Genomic DNA, 24,177 nt, shown 5'->3' with positions numbered 1-24,177 from the left:
CCAGCTTTAAAAGATACTGCCAAATGGTGGTTGTACCAATTTACAGTCCCCAAAATAACATGAAAGTACCAGTTGTTTTACAACTTTGTCAACACTTGATATTGTCAGTTTTAAAATTTTAGCCATTCTGGTAGCTATGCAGTAGTACCTCATTATAGGTTTAATTATTCCCTGACATATAATGAAGTTGAACATTTTTTCATATATTCTCTTTTATAAAGTGTCTATTTAATTCTTTTGCCCATTTTTGGAAATGGGGTGTCTGTTTTCTCCTGATTGTTAAATGTTTTTTCCTTATTAATTATTTCCTTATTAATTGGTGAAAGTTTTTATATTCTAGAAATGAATCCTTTTTTTTTTTGGTTGTATGTATTATAAATTCTTTCTTCCACTTTTCACTCTCTCAATGGTGTCTCTTTTGATGACTTAAAAATCTTAATTTTAATGAAATCCAATTCATCCATCTTTTCATTATAATCAGTTCTCTTTGTGCTATTTAAGAAATTCTTTCTAAGGTCATGAAGATTTTCTCCTTAAGTTCCATCATTTAATATTTCACATTTAGGTCTATAAGGCAGCTCAAATTAATTTAAATGTATGGTGTGATATAGGGGTCAAGGTTTATTTTTAAAATATGGACCCAGTTGATCTATTATTATTGTAGCATGATTTATTGTAAAGATCTAGCATTATTTGTCATAAAGATAATTCTTTCCCTATTGAACTTCCGTGGTGATGAGGTGATTATGAAAAGTGGGTTTGTTCCTGGACTTTATTTTGTTCCATTGATGAGGTCGATTATTCTTATATAGATTACACACTATCTTAATTACTATACCTTTCTATCAAGTCTTGATGTCTGGTAGTGTGACTTTGCCCCTTTGTTTTTCAAAGATTTCCCATAGTCTAAAGCACAAAGCACAAGCTTCTTTGCATGATATGTAAGGGTCTCTTTTTCAGAGTTCAAGCTTTTCTAAATAACCACAGTGTCTGATACTTGCAAATGGAGGCATCCAATAAATATACACTGATATGAATTAGGTTGGAATGTGAGTTCTTATGAGAGCTCATAATAACAAGAAAAAAGTGAAACACTAATGTTACCACCCCATATCCTTACTATGAAACTGGAAAATACAGAGCTTTATCATAAAGAGTTAATGACACTTTTTACAAAAGTCACATGGAATGGGGAAAGGCAAGCAACATGTTGATGGTGATACCTGCGCTTGAAACTCCCTCAAACAGGTTATCATGTTCCTATTGCCAAACCATGTAAGCATTAGAGCAAAGAAGGGGAGAAGGAGAGAGAAAATAAAAGGGAATTTTCTTCCAGAGGAGATTTTTTTCCCTTGCTTTCTTCCTGTCATGGAATTTTTAGACTACCTATGAGGGGTTCTCAGAGCATACTGATGTACCATCCGCTATACAGCTAGTTTTAAGAGTTCTATTTTCGAGACGCTATTATGGAGGGAAAAGAGAGGACGGCAGTCCGTAAAGTTATCTAATCTATAGTTTTGCTAGCACTGCTTAAATTGCTTTGGCAGGAATATCAGTGCATTTCATGGTTGGAAAAGAATTTTTTTGTGTGTGAATAGTGAAAGCAATCATTTTCAAGTATGCTTGCCAAGTTCTACAATAAAGAAAAGACTGGCTAACACTCTGCATTATGATTTAGTGCTATCTGATGAGAAGGCAAAAAAAAAAAAAAAAAAAAAGACCTTAAAAATGTTTTACTAGGTCTCTGTGAATATTCTCTATATTTTGATTTTCACAAGTATACATTTAATTCTAACTAGTTTTGAAAATACCTTTAATTTGGCTTTTTTCTGAGCCTCGAGAGCAATCTTTCTTAAATCCTCAGTCTGTTTCTGTAACTGCTCATTTTCCTGCTGAAGTTTCAGCCTTTGTTCACTGACAAATCCACAGTTCTCTCTCTCAGACTCCAATACATTTTGAAGTTTCTGAATCATTTCTTGGCAACGTGATATCTCTTCCGAGGAACTGAATAAAAAAACAAAACAAAAGGAACCTTTAAACTTAATGATCTGTAATAGAAGTCAAGAAGTCTGTCTATATTTTATACTGTAGACCTGTTTTCTTTGTTCTGAGCCATTTCTCCTCACTATAAACTTAAGCTATGTGGTTTCACAATGTTACGTTACACCAGGCAAATACGTTCAATTTAAGCAATCTTAACTAAGAATAGATAAGCTGAACTGTTATCACTCACCTAGAAAGTCAATGTGACACCTCTTTCAAATTTTTACTAACACTGAGAATCACTGTGTAAAGAGGACTTCAAGGGGACAAACTAAAGCTAATGGTGAGGAAGGTGGAGTAAGTATTAGTCAAAACTCCTTTCATTATCAATCAACTCTGTAGGAAGACATTAGCTGACTACAATAAATTATGAACTATAATAAGACCCAATTCATATTTTCCTGTTACATGTCTTAGAAATGGTTTTTATAAACTTCTAGTTGTATAAACCTCTTGTTTTATCACAGGTTAAATTTCTTGAACTTTCTCAACAATGGATTATTGAGTGACACAACCTCCAGACATGTATCTTGTTTCAATATACTGCTAATTTTTATTCCTATCTTTTAAAATTTCCATCTTTTCAATCCCAGATAATCAAATACTGTGAACATTCCCTGGTCAATAGGTGTCACAGAGAATATATAAGGTCCTTTACCCCCATAATACTTGTAGCCCCTTCTTTTGTATCTCAACCTTGGCTGATTTCTAATGAAATGATGGATCTAGGCAATGATCCTCAAAAAATGCTCAAGTCAGAAAGACGCTGAGATCAAAAACAACGACACATTATGTGCTTCCAAACAGGAGTCCAAAATATTACCATTTATGAAGCATTCTTACAAAAAAAGTGAAAGCTGAATCAGATCAAGCCTCTTGATTTAGTTATTAGTTTTCAGGAACTGCATGGGGCAGGAAATAAGGTAAATGACACCACATATATGCATGTAGGTAGAGGAAACTCTACAATACTAACAACCCAGTTTTTCAACAAATTATTTATAAGAAAAAAATAGAGAAAGGAGGAGATTCTTAGAGAAAAAAAAAAAATATATATATATATATATCCATCCCCATATGTACACATACACACACACACACCACCTTTCCTTTATCCATTCTTCTGTCAACAGACACTTAGGTTGTTTCCATATCTTGGTTATTGTCAATAATACTGACTGCAATGAACATGGGAGTGTGGATATCTCTTTGAAACAATGATTTTGTTGCCTTTGGATCTATACCCAGAAATAGGATTGTTGGATCATATGGTAGTTCTATTTTTTAATTTTTTGAGGCACCTCCATACTGTTTTCCATAGTGGCTGTACTAATTTACATTCTCACCAACAGCGTAGAAGCGTTCTCCCTTCTCCACATTCTTGCCAACACTTGTTATCTTTTGTCTTTTTGACAACAGCCATCCTAACAGGTGTGAGGTAATACCTCACTGTGGGTTTGATTTGCATTTCCCTGATAATAAGTGATGATGAGTACCTTTTGATATATCTATTGGCTGTCTATGTCTTCTTCTGGGAAAAATCTGTTCAGGTCCTTTGCCCAATTTATGTGCTTTTTTCTTTTTTTTTTTTTTTCTATTGAGTTGTTAAGTTTCTTACATATTTTGGAAATTAACTCCATATCAGATGTATTATTGGCAAACATTTTTTCCTATGTCATAGGTTGTCTCTTCACTCTGTTGACTGTTTTCTTTGCTATGCAGAAAGTTCTTAGTTTGATGTAATTCCACTGGTCTATTTTTGCTTTTGTTACCTGTACTTGTGGGGTCATATTCAAAAACACCGCTGCCAAGACCAACGTCAAGAAGCTTTTTCCCTATGTTTTCTTCTGGTAATTTTATAGTTTCAGAACATACATTTAAGTCTTTAACCCATTATGACCTTACTTTTGTACACGGTGTGACATAAGGGTCCAATTTTTCTTCTACATGTGGATATCCAGTTTTCCCAGCACCATTTATTGAACAGACTATCCTTTCTCCATGTGTGTTCTTGGCACCCCGTCAAAGGTCCAGTGACTACAAATGTGTGTATTTATTTCTGCACTCTCTACTCTGTGCCATAATCTATACATCTGTTTTATGCCAGTATTGTACTGTTTTGATTACTAAAGCTTTGTAATATATTTTGAAATCAGGAAGTGTGATGCATCCAGTTTTTTGTTCTTGCTCCAGACTGCTTTGGCTATTCAGAGTCTTTTGAGGTTCATTATGAATTTTAGGACTTTTTTCTATTTCTGTGAAAACACCATTGGAAATTTGATAGGGATTTTATTGACTCTATAGATGGCTTTGTGTAGTATGGACATTTCAACATTATTGTTTCGTTCAGTTTATAAACACATCTTTATATTTATTTGTGACTTTGTCAACTTACTTCCTCAATGTTTTTTAGTTTTCAGTGTACAGGTTTTTCACTTCCTTGGTTATAAATTCATTCTAAGCATTTTATTCTTTTTGGTGGTATTGTAAATGGAATTGTTAATTTCTTTTTCATAAAGTTTGTTGTTAGTAAATTCATGTATTTGTTCTAATGGCTTTGTGGTTGAGTCTCCAGTTTTCAATATATGGGATCATGTCATCTGTAAACAAAGACAATTTTACTTCTCTTCCAATTTAGATACATTTTATATTTTCTTCTTGTCTAATTTCTCTAAGACATACAGTACTATGTTGAATAGAAGCGGCAAGAGTGGGCACTCCTGTCTTTTTCACGATCTTTAAAAAAAAACTTTCAGCTTTTCACCACAGGGTATGACATGAGTTGTGGGCTTGTTATATATGGCCTTTACTATGTTGAGGAACACTTCTTCTACATCTAATTTGTTGAGAGTTTTTATTACGAATTATATTTTGTGAAATGCTTTTTCTGTATCTATTGAAATGATCATACGAATTTTATCCCTCATTCTTTAATGTGGTGTTGCATCACATTTATTGATCTGTGTATGTCAAAAGCATCCTTGCATCCTAGGTTTTAATCCCACTATGATCCTTTTAATACACTCTTGAGGTTTTTTTTTTTTAGGATTTTTGCATTTATGTTCATCAGGGATATTAGCCTGTAATTTTATTTTCTTATAGTATCTTTGTCTTGCTTTGGTATCAGAGTAATGTTGGCCTCGTAAAATGAGTTTGGAAATGTTCTCTCTTTTTCAATTTTATGAAAGAGTTTAAGAAGGATTGGCATTAAATCTTCTTTAAATGTTTGGTAGAATTCATCAGTGAAGCCATCTGGTTCTGAATGTTTCAAAAATCCAAGGAGGTTTTTGATTACTGATTCACTCTCCTTAAGAGTAACTGGTCTGTTCAGATTTTCTATTTCTCATATGGTTGTATGTTTCTAGTAATTTATCCATTTCTTCATGGTTGTCCAACTTGTTGGCATATCATTGTTCATAGTAGTCTCCTACGGTCCTTTATATTTGTGTGGTATCAGTGGTAATGTGTCCTCTTTTATTTCTGATTTTTATTTATTGAGTTTTCTCTCTTTTTTTCTTAGTCTAGTTACAGGGTTGTCAATTTTGTTTATCTTTTTAAAACACTGAGTCTTAGTTTGGTTGATCTTTTCTATTTTTTAAAAAAATTCTCTATTTCTGCTCTAATCTTTGTCATTTCCTTCCTTCTCCTAACTTTGGGCTTAGTTTTTTCTTCTTTTTCTAGTTCCTTAAAGTGTAAAGTTGGGTTGTTTATTTGAGATCTTTTTTTTCTTAATGTAGGGCATTTATCACTGTAAACTTTCCGTTAAGAACTGGTTTTGCTGCATCTCATAAGTTTGGTATATTTTGTTTCTATTTTTGTTTGTCTCAAGATATTTATTGATTTCCTGTTTGATTTCTTCTTTGACCCACTGGTCGCTCAGGAGTGTGATATTTAATTTCCACCTATTTGTTAATTTTTCAATTTTTCTCCTGTTACTGCATTTCAGTTTCATACCATTGTGGTTGGAAAAGATACTTGATATAATTTCAATCTTCTTAAATTTGCTAAGACTTACATTGTGGCCTATCATATGATCTATTCTGGAGAATGTTCTGTGCATGCTTGAGAAGAATGTGTACTGTGTTGCTGTTGTATAGAACGTTGTTAGGTCTATTTGTTCTTTAGCATTGCTCAAATGTGCTGTTTTCTTATTGATTTTCTGTCTGGATGATCTACCTATTGCTGAAAGTGAGGTATTGAAGTTCCTTAGTATCATTGTTTGCCCTCTATTTCTCCCTTCAGTTGTTAATTTTTGCTTTATTATACTTAGGTGCTCTGATGTTGAGTGCATATAGTGTTATGATTGTTATTTTCTCTTGACAAATTAACCCTTTTATCATTATAAAATGATCATCTTCGGTCTTGTGATAGTTTTTTACTTAAAGTCTACTTTGTCTGATATAAGACACCCTGCTATCTTTTGGGTACCCATTTGCATGGACTATCTTTTGCAGTCCTGTAACTTTTAGTCTATGTGTTTCCTCATATTTAAAATCAGTCCCTGGTAGGCAGTGTATAGCTGGAACTTGATTTTTAATCCATTGAGCCTCTCTATGTATTTTGATTGGAGAATTTAACCCACTTACATTAAAAGTCATTATTAATAGGTAAGGACATAACTATTGCCATTTTGTTAATTGTTTTCTGTTTTGTAGTTCCTTGGTTCCTTTATTACCATTTTGTTGTCTTCTTGTTGATTTTTGCACTATGCTTTCATTCCCTTATCGTTTGTGTACCTATTACACATTTTTTCTTTGTGATTGGCATGAGGCTTACATGAAACATCTTAGAGTTAGTCTATTTTAACCTGGTAACAACTTAACTTCAATCACATAAAAATCTCTACAATTTTACTTCTCTGCTCTCTCACATTTTATGTTACTGATGTATAATTTACATCTTTTTATATTGTATATCCATTAACACATTATTGTACCTACCGTTATTCAAAAATTTTTTTATTTTTAACTTCTATACTAGAGTTAAAAGTGATTATGTACCACCATTACAGTGTTAGGAGTATTCTGAATTTGACTATATACTTACCTTTACGACTAAAGGTTTATACTTTCATGTTTTTATGTTGCTAATCAGTGTCCTTTCATTTCAACTTGAAAAACTCCCTTTATTATTTCTTGTACAATAAGTCTAGTGTGATGAACTTCCTTTTGATCTCTTTTTTTCTGGGAAAGTTTTTATCTCTACTTTGTTTCTGATGGAGAGCTTTGCTGAGTATAGTATTCTTGGTTCCCAGTTTTTTCTTTCAGCACTTTGAATATATTATGCCACTCTCTCTTGGCCTGCAAGATTTCTTCTGAGAAATCCATTGATAGTTTTATGCAGGGGTTGAAGGAGTCCCTTGTATGTGATGAGTCCCTTTTCTCTTCCTGTTTTCAAATTCTCTTTTTTTCTTTGACTTTTGACATGTTGATTATAATGTATCAAATGAAACTCTTGATGTTCATTCTATTTGTTGTTCTTTGGTCATCATGGATCTGGATGTTCATTACTCTCCCCAGATTTGGGAAGTTTTCTGTTATTATTTCTTTAAATAAACTTTCTACCCCTTTCTCATTCTTTGCTCCTTCCAGGATTTTCATAATGTGGATATTGATTCGCTTCAAGATGTCCCATAAATCATGTAGGTTTTCTTCCCTCTTTTTTCATTCTTTTTTCTTTTCTTCTCATTGCATGATTTCAAATGACCAATCTTCGAGTTTGCTGATTTTTCTTCTGCATGACCAAGTCTGCTGATAAAGCTCTCTATTGAATTTTTCAGTTCAATCGCTGTATTCTTCAGCTCCAGGATTTCTGATTGGTTCTTTTATGGTTTCAATTTCTTTGTTAAACTTCTCATTTTGTTCATGTATTGTTCTCCTGATTTCATGTAGTTGACCATCTGTGTTCATTAAGTTTCCTTAAGACAATTATTTTTAATTTTTTGTCAACAAATGGATCTCCATTTGTTTTGGGTTGATTACTAGAGTCTTATTAGTTTTCTTTGGTGGTGTCATGTTTGCTTGATTCTTTGTTGCTATCTGTGCATTTGAAGGAGCAGACTCCTCTTCCAGTCTTTAGACTGGTTTTGGCAGCTAAAGACCTTCTCCTGTCTTGTCTCAGAACTGATGGGACTGCCTCTGGGATCACAGCTAAGTGGGACTGAAACCATGTCATGTGGCTGTTGCCAGGTCCATGGTTGGCAGACCTGTAACCAGGGGTGCAGTCAGGTGTTGTGTCTGTTAGGATTCTAAGGTGCTCCTGCCATGTTCACTGGGCTGGCCTACGGGCAGGCAGAACTGCTTCTGGACTGTGGTAGGGTGGGACTAGAGCTGGGTCACAGACTGCTTCACGGATCATAGTCAGGTCTGAGGCCTGTAATGGGGGCATCTACAGGAGTGGCTTCTGCTGGGTCCCATGGGTGAATCCCTGGCCATGTAAGACTGCCTCAAACTGTGGTAGAACAGGGCTGGATCCATGTCTTGTGGCTTTTGTTGGGTGTGCAGTCTGGTCCATCACTGGCAGACTTGTTACCAGGGGCACAGTCAGGTGTGGCTTCCATTGGGTCCATTAGTGCTCCCATGAGGTTACTGAGCTGGTTCCTGGGTGGGCAGCATTATGTTTGGGCTGCAGGAGAGTGGAACTGGAGCTGGGTAATGGGAACGCTTTGGGGGCCACAGTCAGGTCTGAGGTTGGCAGGCCTATTACTGAGAGTACCTATAAGGGTTCCTTGGGAAGGGGCTAGGTGCGGGACCGGGCAAGGAGGGCTGGAGCCAAATCCACAGGAAGATGGGGCTGCTTTGGGTTCATAGATGGGACCATAGTCGGAGGGCCTGCCACTGGTGTGCAGGCCTGCCTCCTCATTTTTGGGCTCCACTAAGGCTTTACAACCTTCTACCTGGATTCCAGTGTTCCCACAAAGGCATTTTTGTCTATGGATGCCTGCCAAATATTTGTTTCTGTGGAGAGACATGGGCTGGGGACCTCCTATTCTGCCATACTGCTGATATCATTCCTCTTTATTTTTAAAATACCTATTAAACATATTCTGTAACAGAGATCGAAACTTCATGCAACTTAAGTAAGTTTTACTATAATAAGTAATACTCTGGGGGGAAAAGGTAGAGAAATATTCAGAATGGACAGGCCAGATTATAAATTTATCACTTTAATAGACAATGTAATAAATACAAATGGATTATGACTGAATATTCAATACCTCTAAACTGAATATAAAAGCAATAAATATAAGCAAGCTGCTGTAATAGCTGCATAGTTAGCATGAAAAAAGTGATCTTATGAACATCCTATTTAACTGCCAGAAACAAGAAACTTAAAATAAAATGGTACAGTACTGTATCTTTTCTTCCTGAAGAAATTAGTTTTCAAAACATAATCTTGAAAAAAAATTCTATCTGGTGCTAAAAAGTCTTTTTTCAACATAAGATATAATTATGAGTCCTATAAAAAATAAAAAATCTGTCAAAAATTGTATGAATTCTGAAAATCCAAAAGAATAACTTACTTTATTTCAAGTTGTTTGATTTTATTTTCTGCTGTCTTAAGTCTTAGCTGAAGATCATCTTTTGAACGCTCTGCAACCAGGCATCTTTGGTGCATTTCTTCTAGTTTTCTGTAATCATTTTCATTTATTCTGCCTTCAAGGTAAATCTGCAGAAGAGGCTTATATGTATACTACTCTGCACAAGGAAATTATCTTAAGAAATTATACAGTTTAGAAACTGAAATAAATGATGAGAAATAAAAACTCATGATCATGTGTTCATCTGTCCCATTATAACATTAAAATATATCAATAATTAATTTTGGTTGTTTCACGTTTACAAAATAAAATGCTGAAAACTGACATATAAAGTAATTGCTTATTTTTTGAAATTATTCAGGCTCATTGTACTATTCAAATAGTTTTAATAAATGTTAGAAAGAAATATAAAATAGCTGAAATTTAAAAAATACTCTAAATGTTACCACTTGGAGACAACTGCTTTGATTCTTTGATGAACACTTTTAAGACAATTCTGTATTGCAATATTCAAAAGTACAGACACATACTGTGGTGCAGTGAGTAGAAGTATCTGAAGGTGAGTCCAGAATCTCACTCTAGGTTAACCAGACAATGATCTAGCTGAAATGGGGGTTTCCCCTTCCTTAGCAGAAGTGGTTGTATTCAAGCTCTGCTTCCTGTGAGACTGGGCTTCCACCTATGACAGAGAGGCTGTAGCATCCCATGAACTGCAAGGTCTCCAGGTGCTAGGCAGTTCACATTTTCAGACACACCCTACACACAGGTACCCTCCAATCCAGAATGCTTGGCCAAGTAACCTGTATCTTCTCCCACTGACAAGACTGCTTTGTCACTCCTGCTCTACAAAAAGACAGAGTATCAAAATGTCAATGTCCTGCTACTAAAATACAGACCTATACTGCAGGACCAGCAATATTTTGACTATAGCATACTTGTCTGTGGAACAGTGGGAGAAGAGAAAGCTGTGACTTTTCTTTACCTGTTGCCTTTAGTCTTGTAGGTTTTACATTTCCCCAATAAAGCCTATTCCTTAACCTATGCCATGTTATATTAAAAAAATTCGTCCCAAACCCTGATGGCAGGTCCAATCTAAATGGGACCTATTCCTATTCCATAACAGAGGGAAACTCAGAAGGGATCAACCTTGTAGGAGTGGTGACCATGAATGGCCTACCCTGAACATAATATGTATATTTCTTTTTTTCTTCCCCCACAAATGGGATTATATACTATATTCTCCTTTGTAAATTACTCTTTTATTATCTGATGTTGTCATAATCTTTTTATGTCAATAATACAGATATAACACATGTTTTTTATAACACATAGCTCTTCTTTGAAAATCAAACTCTGACTCTACCATTTACTATTTTTTTAACATTGGGTAAATTACTGAACCTCTCTATGAAAGTTCCTAATGCAGCACCTAAAACACAATTTGATTTGCTGAATCAAATTTAGCTCTTTTTCTCCCCAAGGTATTTTAAAAGAGTGGGATATTTACTGCTAAATAAAAAAAGTTATCTAAGTAAGAAACAAATTTCAAACTATATAGACTTCTTGCAATATTCTTTCTCAAATGTCACTGGGGTAAATATTCTTTCCTAACTATGATTAAAAATCTGTATTTTTAAAAAGGTAAAAATCATAGCAATTTATAATTTTTTTGGTTATATATACTTTTTATATTTATAGATGGCCTACACCCAATAAGAGTTGGCAGAAAATTTAAAAAGAGAAGACAAAATAAAATTTAATATTGGGATGAGGTCTAAGCAAGGAATACAGTTACTTTGTAAAATTTATACCTTTAAGTAAAAAGTTCAAATAATGTGGCCACTCTTGTTAAGAAATGCATACAGGCAATACCAGTACTTAAACGCAGATTCTGAAAATATTCCAAGCAAATAAAAGCACTCACCAGGAGAATACTTATAATATAGGGGTTGCTAGTAGATAGTATGATGAAAGCAGACAGTAATGTTGAATACTTGCAGTTGGGTTTTAGGTAGTTATTTTTTCCTTTTTCTCTTTACCTTTTCTAGTTCTTCTTCCACTGCTTTTTTCTCCCTAATGGCTCGTTCAATTTGGCCTTGTTTTTCAGCACACTCCTATAAATTCAAATCATGTTGTAAATAAATATATTTGTAAAACCTTAAGAAAAATGGGGAAAAATAGAAAAGGAAAATGATATGTTCATAATTAAGAATACCACACTTACCCCTATTTGTACAGCAGGACCATACTGATTATTAGGAAAAAAAAAAAAAAAACGAAAAACTCAAATTGTCAAAGAACTACCTATCTCAGGATTTCAGAGATCACCTCTGGCATAGAATGCCAAGGAGTTCTAAGTAAACATACTAGATGGAAAATAGAGGTTGAGGGATTCTGGGGAAAAAAAAATAAATGAGACCCCTTTCTCATATTACAGTTTTCCTTTTCATATACTCTTACCACATATTTTAAAAGGTAACATAGAACTAGACAGTGACACAACACCATAGGATAACCTATGGCCTAAAAGATGCATGGGTATATAAATTCTAGAACAGTTAATTTTCTTTTGCAAAACTTATAAGCAGCCAGTGGACATAGTAAAAATATTTTATTAACATGAACATAAAACATTTCTGACTCGAAAGGTTTTAATCAGTAAAATCAAACAAGCATATCAATACTCAATAAAATTTAAAATTTTGCAAAAGAGACTGAAACTAAGAACAATCATTATAACGACTGGCTCTTCACAGCTATTTGTTTTTCTCTATTTAGTTTTGAGAATGGGTGTGGTTATTTTCTACTATTATGCTCTGGATGAACCTGCTTTGCTGACAGTACACTGCTAATATTCAAATATCTTTATCATAAATTTATTTTACAGAAATATTATATAACAACATGTTTTTAAAGTTCATAAGAAGCTTCTAAATTATGACCCCAAATTAATGAACTCTGATTATAATGAAGATCTTTATACCTATGTTGTAAATAAGATTATTAATCTAAATTTATCTTTTATTAAGATAGAACTGTTAGTGTATAAGATATGTAACTTTATTTTTTTTTAACATCTTTATTGGAGTGTAATTGCTTTACAGTGGTGTGTTAGTTTCTGCTGTATAACAAAGTGAATCAGCTATACATATACATATATCCCCATATCTCCTCCCTCTTGCGTTTCCCTCCCACCCTCCCTATCCCACCCCTCTAGGTGGACATAGAGCACCAAGCTGATCTCCCTGTGCTATGCAGCTGCTTCCCACTAGCTACCTATTTTACAACTGGTAGTGTATATATGTTCATGCAACTCTCTCACTTCGTCCCAACTTACCCTTCCCGCTCCCCATGTCCTCAAGTCAACTCTCTACGGCTGCATCTTTATTCCTGTCCTGACCCGAGGTTCTTCAGAACCATGATTCTTTTATTTTTTAGGTTCCATATATATGTGTTAGCATATGGTATTAATTTTTCTCTTTCTGACTTACTTCACTCTGTATGACAATCTCTAGGTTCATTCACCTCACTACAAATAACTCAATTTTGTTTCTTTTTATGGCTGAGTAATATTCCATTGTATATATGTGCCACATCTTCATTATCCACTCATCTGTCAATGGACACTTAGGTTGCTTCCATGTCCTGGCTATTGTAAATAGTGCTGCAATGAACATTGTGGTACATGACTCTTTTTGAATTATGGTTTCCTCAGGGTATGTGCCCAGTAGTGAGATTGCTGGGTCATATGGTAATTCTATTTTTAGTTTTTTAAGGAAACGCCATACTGTTCTCCATAGTGGCTGTATCAATTTACATTCCCACCAACAGTGCAAGAGGGTTTCCTTTTCTCCACACCCTCTACAGCGTTTATTGCTTCTAGATTTTTTGATGATGGCCATTCTGACTGGTCTGAGGTGATACCTCATTGTAGTTTTGATTTGCATTTCTCTAATGACGAGTGATGTTGAGCATTCTTTTATGTACTTGTTGGCAAGCTGTACATCTTCTTTGGAGAAATGTCTATTTAGGTCTTCTGCCCATTTTTGGATTGGGTTGTTTGTTTTTTGATATTGAGGTGCATGACCTGCTTGTATATTTTGAAGATTAATCATTCATCAGCTGCTTCGTTTGCAAATATTTTCTCCCATTCTCAGGGTTGTCTTTTTGTCTTGTTTATGGTTTCCTTTGCTGTGCAAAAGTTTTTAAGTTTCATTAGGTCCCATTTGTTTATTTTTGTTTTTATTACCATTCCTCTAGGAGGTGGGTCAAAAATGATCTTGCTGTGATCTATGTCATAGAGTGTTCTGCCTATATTTTCTGCTAAGAGTTTTACAGTGTCTGTCCTAACATTTAGGTCTTTAATCCATTTTGAGTTTATTTTGTGTATGGTGTTAGGGAGTGTTGTAGTTTCATTCTTTTACATGTAGCTGTCCAGTTTTCCCAGCACCACTTACTGAAGAGGCTGTTGTTTCTCCACTGTAGATTATCTTTATCAAAGATAAGGTGACCATATGTACGTGGGTTTATCTCTGGGCATTCTATCCTGTTCCATTGATCCATACTTCTGTTTTTGTGCCAGTACCATACTGCCTTCATTACTGTAGCTTTGTACTATAGTCTGAAGTCAGGGAGCCTAAGTCCTCCAGCTCTGTTTTCCTTTCTCAAGATTACTTTGGATATTCGGGGTCTTTTGTGTTTCCATACAAGTTGTGAAATTTTTTGTTCTAGTTCTGTGAAAAATGCCAGTGGTAGTTTGATAGGGATTGCATTCAATCTGTAGATTGCTTGTGGTAGTAGAGTCATTTTCACAATGTTGATTCTTCCAGTCCAAGAACATGGTATATCTCTCCATCTGTTTTTATCATCTTTAATTTTTTTCATCAGTGTCTTATAGTTTTCTGCATACAGGTCTTTTGTCTCCTTAGGTAGGTTTATTCCTAGGCATTTTATTCTTTTTGTTGCAATGGTAAATGGGAGTGTTTCCTTAATTTCTCTTTCAGATTTTTCATCATTAGTGTATAGGAATGCAAGAGATTTCTGTGCGCTAATTTTGTATCCTGCTACTTTACCAAATTCATTGATTAGCTCTAGTAGTTTTCTGGTAACATCTTTAGCATTCTCTATGTATAGTATCATGTCATCTGCAAACAGTGACATTTTTCATTCTTCTTTTCCAGTTAGGATTCCTTTTATTTCTTTTTCTTCTCTGATGGCTGTGGCTAAAACTTCCAAAACTATGTTGAATAATAGTGGTGAGAGTGGGCAACCCTGTCTTGTTCCTGATGTTAGTGGAAATGCTTTCAGCTTTTCACTATTGAGAACAATGTTGGCTGTTGGTTTGTCATATATGGCCTTTATTATGTTGAGGTAAGTTCCCTCTATGCTTACTTTCTGGAGCGTTTTTAACATAAATGGATGTTGAATTCTGTCGAAAGCTTTTTCTGTATCTATTGAGATGATGATAAGGTTTTTCTCCTTCAATTTGTTAATATGGTGTAACACATTGATTGATTTGTGTATATTGAAGAATCCTTGCATTCCTGGGATAAAGCCCACTTGATCATGGTGTATGATCCTTTTAATGTGCTGTTGGATTCTGTGTGCTAGTATTTTGTTTAGGATTTTTGCATCTATGTTCATCAGTGATATTGGCCTGCAGTTTTCCTTCTGTGTGACAACTTTGTCTGGTTTTGGTATCAGGGTGATGGTGGCCTCGTAGAATGAGTTTGGGAATGTTCCTCCCTCTGCGATATTTTGGAAGAGTTTGAGAAGGATAGGTGTTAGCTCTTCTCTAAATGTTTGATAGAATTCGCCTGTGAAGCCATCTGGTCCTGGGCTTTTGTGTGTTGGAAGATTTTTAATCACAGTCTTAATTTCAGTGCTTGTGTTTGGTCTGTTTATGTTTTCTCTTTCTTCCTGGTTCAGTCTCGGAAGGCTGTGTTTTTCTAAGCCTTTGTCCATTTCCTCCAGGTTGTCCATTTTACTGGCATACAGTTGCTTGTAGTAATCTCTCATGATCCTTTGTATTTCTAGTGTCAGTTGTTACTTCTCCTTTTTCATTTCTAATTCTATTCATTTGAGTCTTCTCCCTTTTTTTCTTGAGTATGGCTAATGGTTTATTAATTTTTTTTATCTTCTCAAAGAACCAGATTTTAGTTATATTGATCTTTGCTATCGTTTCCTTCATTTCCTTTTCATTTATTTCTTATCTGATCTTTATGATTTCTTTCCTTCTGCTAACTTTGGGGGTTTTTTGTTCTTCTTTCTCTAAATGTTTTAGGTGTAAGGTTAGGTTGTTTATTTGAGATGTTTCTTGTTTGTTGAGGTAGGATTGTATCACTATAAACTTCCCTCTTAGAACTGCTTTTGTGCTTTTGTTGCATCCCATAGGTTTTGGGTCATCATGTTTTCATTGTCATTTGTTTCTAGGTATTTTTTGATTTCCTCTTTGATTTCGTCAGTGATCTCGTGGTTATTTAGTAGTGTATTGTTTAGCCTCCATGTGTTTGTATTTTTTACAGATTTTTTTCCTGTAATTGATATCTAGTTTCATAGCATTGTGGTCTGAAGATATACTTGATATGATTACACTTTTCTTAAATTTAGCAAGGCTTGATTTGTGACCCAAGATATGATCTATCCTGGAGAATGTTCCATGAGCACCTGAGAAGAAAGTGTATTTTGTTGTTTTTGGATGGAATGTCCTGTAAGTATCAATTAAGTCCATCTTGTTTAATGTATCATTTAAAGCTTGTGTTTCATTATTTTCATTTTGGATTATCTATCTATTGGTGAAAGTGGGGTGTTAAAGTACCCTTCTATTATTGTGTTACTGTCAATTTCCCCTTTTATGGCTGTTAGCATTTGCCTTATGTATTGAGGTGCTCCTATGATTGGGTGCATAGATATTTACAATTGTTATTTCTTCTTCTTGGATTGATCCCTTGATCATTATGTAGCATCCATCTTTGTCTCTTGTAATAGTCTTTATTTTAAAGACTATTTTGTCTGATATGAGAATTGCTACTCCAGCTTTCTTTTGATTTCCATTTACATGGAATAACTTTTTCCATCCCCTCACTTTCAGTCTGTATGTGTCCCTAGGTCTGAAGTGGGTCTCTTGTAGACAGCATATATATGGGTCTTGTTTTAGTATCCATTCAGGCAGTCTGTGTCTTTTGATTGGAGCATTTAATCCATTTACATTTAAGGTAGTCCTCGACATGTATGTTCCCATTACCATTTTCTTAACTGTTTTGAGTTTGTTATTGTAGGTCTTTTCCTTGTCTTGTTTTTCCTGCCTAGACAAGTTCCTTTAGCATTTGTTGTAAAGCTGGTTTGGTGGTGCTGAACTCTCTTAACTTTTGCTTGTCTGTATAGGTTTTAATTTCTCCGTCAAATCTGAATGAGGTCCTTGCTGGGTAGAGTAATCTTGGTTGTAGGTTTTTCCCTTTCATCACTTTAAATATGTCCTGCCACTCCCTTCTGGCTTGCAGAGTTTCAGTTGAAAGATCAGCTGTTAACCTTATGGAGATTCCCTTGTATGTTATTTGTTGATTTTCCCTTGCTTCTTTTAGTATTTTTTCTTTGTATTTAACTTTTGATAGTTTGAGTAATATGTGTCTTGGTGCGTTTCTCCTTGGATTTATCCTGTATGGGACTCTGTGTTTCCTGGACTTGATTGACTATTTCCTTTACCATATTAGGGAAGCTTTCAACTATAATCTCTTCAAATATTTTCTTAGTCCCTTTCTTTGTCTCTTCTTCTTCTGGGACCCCTATAAGTCGAATGTTCGTGCATTTACTGTTGTTCCAGAGGTCTGTGATACTGTCCTCAATTCTTTTCATTATTTTTTCTTTATTTTGTTCTGTGGTAGTTATTTCCACTCTTTTATCTTTCAAGTCACTTATCCGTTCTTCTGCTTCAGTTTTTCTATTGATTCCTTCTAGAGAATTTTCAATTTCATTTATTGTGTTGTTCATTACTGTTTGTTTGCTCTTTAGTTCTTCTAGGTCCTTGTTAAATGTTTCTTGTATTTTCTCCATTCTATTTCGAGGACTTTGGATCATCTTTACTATCATTACTCTGAATTCTTTTTCAGGTAGACTGCCTATTTCCTCTTCAGTTGTTTGCTGTGGTGGGTTTTTACATTGCTCCTTCATCTGCTGTGAATTTCTCTGTCTTCTCATTTTGCTTAACTTACTACATTTGGGGTCTCCTTTTCACAGGCTGCAGGTTCGTAGTTCCCGTTGTTTTTGGTGTCTGCTCCCAGTGGGTAAGGTTGGTTCAGTGGCTTGTGTAGGCTTTCTGGTAGAGGGGACTGGTGCCTGTGTTCTGGTGGATGAGGCTGGATGTTGTCTTTCTGGTGGGCAGGACCGTGTCTGTTGGTGTGTTTTGGGGTTTCTGTGAACTTATGATTTTAGGCAGCCTCCCTGCTAATGCGTGGGGTTGTGTTCCTCTCTTGCTAGTTTTTTGGCACAGGGTGTCTAGCACTGTAGCTTGCTGGTCGTTGAGTGGAGCTGGGTATTAGCGTTGAGATGGAGATATGTGGGAGAGCTTTCCCCATTTGATATTATGTGGGGCCGGGAGGTCTCTGGTGGACCAATGTCCTGAAGTCAGCTCTCCCACTTCAGAGGCTCAGGCCTGACACCCAGCCGGAGCACCAAGGCCCTGTCAGCTACACAGTTCAGAAGAAGAGGGAGAAAAAAGAGAACGAAAGTCAGAAAAAAATTAAATAAAGTTATTAAAATAAAACATAAGGAAAATATTTTTTAAAAAAGAAAAAGAAAGAAAGAAGAGAGCAACCAATCCAAAAAACAAATCCCCCAATGATAACAAGCGCTAAAAACTGTACTAAAAAAAAAAAAAAAACGGACAGACAGAACTCTAGGCCAAATGGTAAAAGCAAAGCTGTACAGAGAAAATCACCCAAAGAAGCATGCACCTACACATTCACAGAAAGAAAAAAAGAAAATATACAGACACACATATATATATATTAAAAGGAAGAGAGCAACCAAGTCAATAAACAAATCTAGCAATGATAATGAGCTCTAAATGCTAAACTAAGATAAACATAAAACCAGAGACAAATTAGATGCAGAAAGCAAACCCCAAGTCTACAGTTGCTCCCAAAGTTCACCGCCTCAATTTTGGGATGATTCATTGTCTATTCAGGTATTCCACAGATGCAGGTACATCAAGTTGATTGTGGAGATTTAATCCGTTGCTCCTGAGGCTGCTGGGAGAAAGTTCCCTTTCTCTTCTTTGTTTGCACAGCTCCTGGGGTTCAGGTTTGGGTCTGGCCCTGCCTCTGCATGTAGGTCGCCCTCTGGCATCTGTTTTTCGCCCAGACAGGATGGGGTTAAAGTAGCAGCTGATTAGGGGGCTCTGGCTCACTCAGGCCAGGGGGAGGGAGGGATACGGAATGTGGGGTGAGCCTGTGGTGGTAGAGGCTGGTGTGACGTTGCAACAGCCTGAGGCGTGCCATTTGTTCTCCCAGGGAGGTTGCCCCTGGATCACGGGACCCTGGTGGTGGCGGGCTGCACAGGCTCCTGGGAGGGGAGGTGTGGATAGTGACCTGTGTTTGCACACAGGATTCTTCATGGCTGCAGTAGCAGCCTTAGCGTCTCATGCCTGTCTCTGTTGTCTGCACTGATAGCCGCGGCTCGCACCCATCTCTGGAGCTCATTTAGGCGGTGCTCTGAAGCCCCTCTCCCTGCGCACCTTGAAACAATGGTCTCTTGCCTCTTAGGCAGGTCCAGACTTTTTCCCCGACCCCCTCCTGGCTAGCTGGATGCACCCTCCTGGACGCACTAGCCCCCTTCAAGCTGTGTTCATGCAGCCAACCCCAGTCCTCTCCCTGGGATCTGACCTCTGAAGCCCGAGCCTCAGCTCCCAGCCCCCACCCGCCCCGGCAGGTGAGCAGACAATCCTGTCGGGTTGGTGAGTGCTGGTCGCCACCGATCCTCTGTGTGGGAATCTCTCCGCTTTGTCCTCTGCATCCCTGTTGCTGTGCTGTCCTCCATGGCTCCGAAGCTTCCCTCCTGCCTACTCTCCGTCTCCGCCACTGAGAGGGCTTCCTAGTGTGTGGAAACTTTTCCTCCTTCACAGCTCCCTCCCAGAGGTGCAGGTACCCTTCCTATTCTTTTGTCTCTGTTTTTTCTTCTTTTTTTGCCCTACCCAGGTACGTTGGGAGTTTCTTGCTTTTTGGGAAGTCTGAGGTCTTCTGCCAGGGTTCAGTAGGTGTTCTGTAGGAATTGCTCCACATGTAGATGTATTTTTGATGTATTTGTGGGGAGGAGGGTGATCTCCACGTCTTACTCCTCCACCATCTTGAAGGTGCCCCCAAGAAATTTAACTTTAATGTTCCATATATGTTCATACAATAAGTTGCTAATCTATGAAAAGGTAATTTTGTGGTGTGAAATTTGGGATTTCTCCTATGTTCATAACTCACCTCATGTAACTTTTTAATAGACTATTTTTTAAGAGCAGTTTAGGTTCACAGCAAGATTGAGGGGAAGTTACAGACTTCTCCTATACTTCCTGTCCCCATACATTGCCTTCCCCGTTATCAACATCTCACAATGGAGTGGTACATTTGTTAAAACTTATGTACCTACATCACACAATATTATCACCTAGAGGCGATAGTTTACATTAGAGTTCACTCTTGGTGTTGTACATTTTATGGGTTTGGACAAATTTATAATGACATATATCCACCATTATAGTATCATATAAAGTAGTTTCACTGTCCTAAAAATTTTCTATGCTTTGCCTATACTTATTCATCTCTCTGTCTCTCCTCCTTAAGCCCTTGTAACCATTGATCTTTTTACTGTCTCCATAGTTTGCCTTTTCCAGAATGTCATATATCTGGAATCATAGATTATGTAACCTTTTCAGACTGGCTTCTTTAATTTAGTGATATGCATTTAAGTTTCTTCCATGTCTTTTCATGGTGACGTAGCTCATTTCTTTTAAGTGCTGAATAATATTCTATTGTTTGGATGTACCAGTTTATTTACCTATCACCAACTGAAGGACATCTTGGTTGCTTCCAAGTTTTGGCAATTATGACAAAGTCTGCTATAATATAAACATCCATGTGCAGGTTTTTTTGTGAACATAAGTTTTCAACTCCTTTGGCTAAATACAGAGGAATGCAATTGTTGGATCCTATAGTAAGAGTATATTTACTTCTGTAAGACAACAGCAAACTCCCTTCAAAAGTGGCTGTACCATTTTGCATTCCTACCAGCAATGAATGAGAGTTCCTCTTGCTCTTTGTCAGCATATGGTGGTGTCAGTGTTCTGGATTTTGGCCATTGTAATAGGTATATCTGGCACTTATTTGGTGTAACGAGTGGTATCTCATTGTTGTTTTAATTTGCATTTTTACAAAGGATTTGGAGTATCTTTTCATTTACTTATTTGTCATCTGTAAATCTTCTTTGGCGAGGCATCTGTTAAGGTCTTTGGCTCAAATTTTTTTTTTTTTTAATTCTTTTTTTTTTTTAATTTATTTATTTTTGGCTGTGTTGGGTCTTTGTTTCTGTGTGAGGGCTTTCTCCAGTTGCGGCAAGCGGGGGCCACTCTTCATCGCGGTGGCTCAATTTTTTAAATCAAGTTGTTTGTTTTCCTACTGTTGAGTTTTAAGGATTCTTTGTATATTTTGGGTAATAGTCCTTTATTAGATATGGTGGGTTTTTTTGGTAAATATTTTCTCCCAATCTATGATTTCAATTTTCATTTTCTTGATAGTGTCTTTCACAGAGCAGAAAATTTAATTTTAATGAAGTCTAACTTACCAGTTGTTTCTTTCATGGATCATACCTTTGGTGTTGTAACTAAAAGCTCATTGCCAAACCCAAGATTATCTAGATTTTTCTCCTATGTTATCTTCTAGGAGTTTTATAGTTTTGCATTTTACATTTAGGTCTGTGACCCATTTTGAATTAATTTTTATGTAAGGTCTGTATCCAGATTCATTCATGTGAATGCCTAATTGTTCTAGCACCATTTGTTAAAAAAAGGCTATCTTTGCTCCATTGTATTACCTCTGCTCCTTTGTCAAAGATCAGCTAACTGTATTCATGTGGGTCTATTTCTGGGTTCTGGGTTCTGTTCCATTGATCTATTTGTCTGTTGTTTCACTGATATCACCCTGTCTTGGTTACTGTAGGTTTCACGTAAGTCTTGAAGTGCGGTATAGTGTCAGTCCTCTGACTTCGTTCTTCTTCTTCAATGTTGTATTGACTATTCTAGGTCTTTTGCCTCTCCATTCAAACTTTAGAGTCAGTTTGCCAATATCCACAAAATAACCTGGTGGGATTTCAATTGGAATTGCACTAAATCTATAGATCAAGTTGGGAAGAAATGACATCTTGACAATATTGAGTCTTTTTATCCATGAACATGGGCTATCCTCATTTATTTAGTTCTTCTTTGCTGTCTTTCATCAGAGTTTTGTAGTTTTCCTCATATATATTTGGTTAGATTTACACCTAACTATCTAATTTTGGGGGTGCTAATGCAAATGACAATGTGTAAATGACACGGTGTTGTTAATTTCAAATTCCACTTGTTTATTGCTGGTATATAGGAAAGCAATTGACTTTTGTATATTAACCTTGTATCCTACAACCTTGTTATAATCACTTCTTTGTTCCAAGGTTTTTTAGTTTTTATTCTTTATTCTTTTGGATTTTTTACATAGACAATCATGTTATCTGAAAACAAATTCTTCTTTCCCAACCTGCATACCTTTTATTTCCTTTTTTGGGGGGGGTCAAACTGCATTAGCTAGTACTTCCAGTATGATCTTGAAAAGCAGTGGTGAGAGGGGACACCCTTGCCTTGTTCCTGATCTTAGTGGGAAAGCTTTCAGTTTCACAGCTGTCGGTTTTTTATAGATATTCTTTACAAAATTGAGGAAGTTTCCCTTTGTTCCTAGTTTACTGAGAGTTTTTTTTATCATGAATGGGTGCTGGATTTTGTCAAATGCTTTTTCTGCATCTATGATATGATTCCCAAATGATTTTTAATGTAGATATTAATAATAAGGTTAGATCACACTTCTGGGTCTGGTGAGTAGCATATAAAGAAAGATATGTTATAAATGTGTTATGCATCTCTCTTTATCTAATCCACCATTTAACTGCCAAATGACAACGGTTGAATATTTACTTAACCTGAGATAACAAAGTTAAAATGAGACAGAAAAGTAGAAACCTTTAAGGAGAAATATAAGAATTCTATCAGAAATGCACTAAATACTAAAGCAAACATTTAAAATTACTATTAAAAGCTTTTCAGATATTAATTACCACCAATATTCCTACCTTTTGGACAAGAAATGACCAAATGATACTAGAAATTTTTTCAAGAACTCATGGAGTGCTTCCAAAATCATACCCCCATAGTGTACCATAAAGAAAGTCTCAACAAATATTAAGAATCAATATCATATAGACCATGATCTGTGGTCTCTATTTAACCAGATTAGAAATTAGTAATAAAAAGGAGTCTAAATACCCATGTATTTGGGAATTTGAAATTAGACTTCTAAAAAATTCATGGATCAAAAAAAAGATCATAATGAGTGTTTCACTTTACATGTATAAATTTGGGCATTTATAACCAATCCTCTCCCTCATTTGCTATAGATTAGCAAAAAACCTCTGCTACTTGGCAGAAGTAAAACCTTGAGTATTTGAAGAGAAACATATGCTGCATGTGTTGCTCTCCAAAGTGAGATATGTGGCTTGAGACAGACTCCCTCTGGCCTTTTCTTAAACCTATCCAAAAAATCTACACATTAACCTAAAATACAAGACTTTATCCTTCCTGCAAGCATAACTTAGCTTTGGGTTAGCTAAAGTATGCTTAACTTCCCTCCCTGACTTCATGTTTAGTGCATAGGTGGTAAAATTGGTAATGAAGAATAGAAATCAATAGTCGACATTAGGTTATTATGCCTCAAACTGTAGTCTGAGTTTCCTGAGAAAATCTGCTTTTTGAAGTAGCTGAACATGTCTTTCTTCAAATATACCTCTAAATGCTTAATATTTCAAACACTTCAATTAGTACAGGTTTTTTCACCAAACCAACATGACATCAGATAATATTTAATATCTTTAGAAAAATCCACTTAGCTATGATTTATAAATGTTTTACTATAAATCCTAAGAAGCACGTTCTGTAATAATCTGAAATTATGTCTTCTTTTTACTCTAAAGTGAGTTTACATAGCTCTGGTTGTTACACAGCTAAGAGTTATTTTTAAAATCCCTGCAGGTCTTACCTAGTACACATTCCTAAATAGAAAGAAATAATGTTCTTGTCCCTCCAGAGTTTATAATTTATTAAATAATCCTAGACTGGGGTAAAACCCCTCTTCTTCAAAGTTGTAAATCTTTTGATAGTTAAATCAGTCCATGTAAGAGAACAAGCAAAATAGCAAGGTGACAGAAGAGGAAGTAAAACTGAAAAACAACAAACAATTAGACATGACTAACGGGCCACACTGCATCCCATTAATTTTACTTAATGTTCTTATAGTGTTAGAACAAATGACATTAAA

At 35.8% G+C, this 24,177-nt stretch overlaps 1 protein-coding gene across 1 annotated transcript in view; it reads right to left on the bottom strand.

Moving 5' to 3' along the window:
• The window catches only part of SCLT1 (sodium channel and clathrin linker 1), a 247,552-nt gene that overhangs the window by 74,922 nt on the left and 148,453 nt on the right, over positions 1-24,177 (bottom strand). The window contains exons 15-17 of the mRNA XM_061191093.1: positions 11,623-11,697; positions 9,566-9,711; positions 1,812-2,004 (exon numbers count right to left, since the gene is read on the bottom strand). Coding sequence (XP_061047076.1) covers positions 1,812-2,004; positions 9,566-9,711; positions 11,623-11,697 — 414 coding nt within the window. The remainder of the gene's footprint in view (positions 1-1,811; positions 2,005-9,565; positions 9,712-11,622; positions 11,698-24,177) is intronic.

This window comes from Eubalaena glacialis, chromosome 5, assembly GCF_028564815.1.
Source record: "Eubalaena glacialis isolate mEubGla1 chromosome 5, mEubGla1.1.hap2.+ XY, whole genome shotgun sequence".
In the NCBI taxonomy this organism is placed as follows: domain Eukaryota; kingdom Metazoa; phylum Chordata; class Mammalia; order Artiodactyla; family Balaenidae; genus Eubalaena; species Eubalaena glacialis.
Note: the sequence above shows the minus strand (reverse complement) of the source record. Positions and strands in the feature narration are given on the sequence as shown.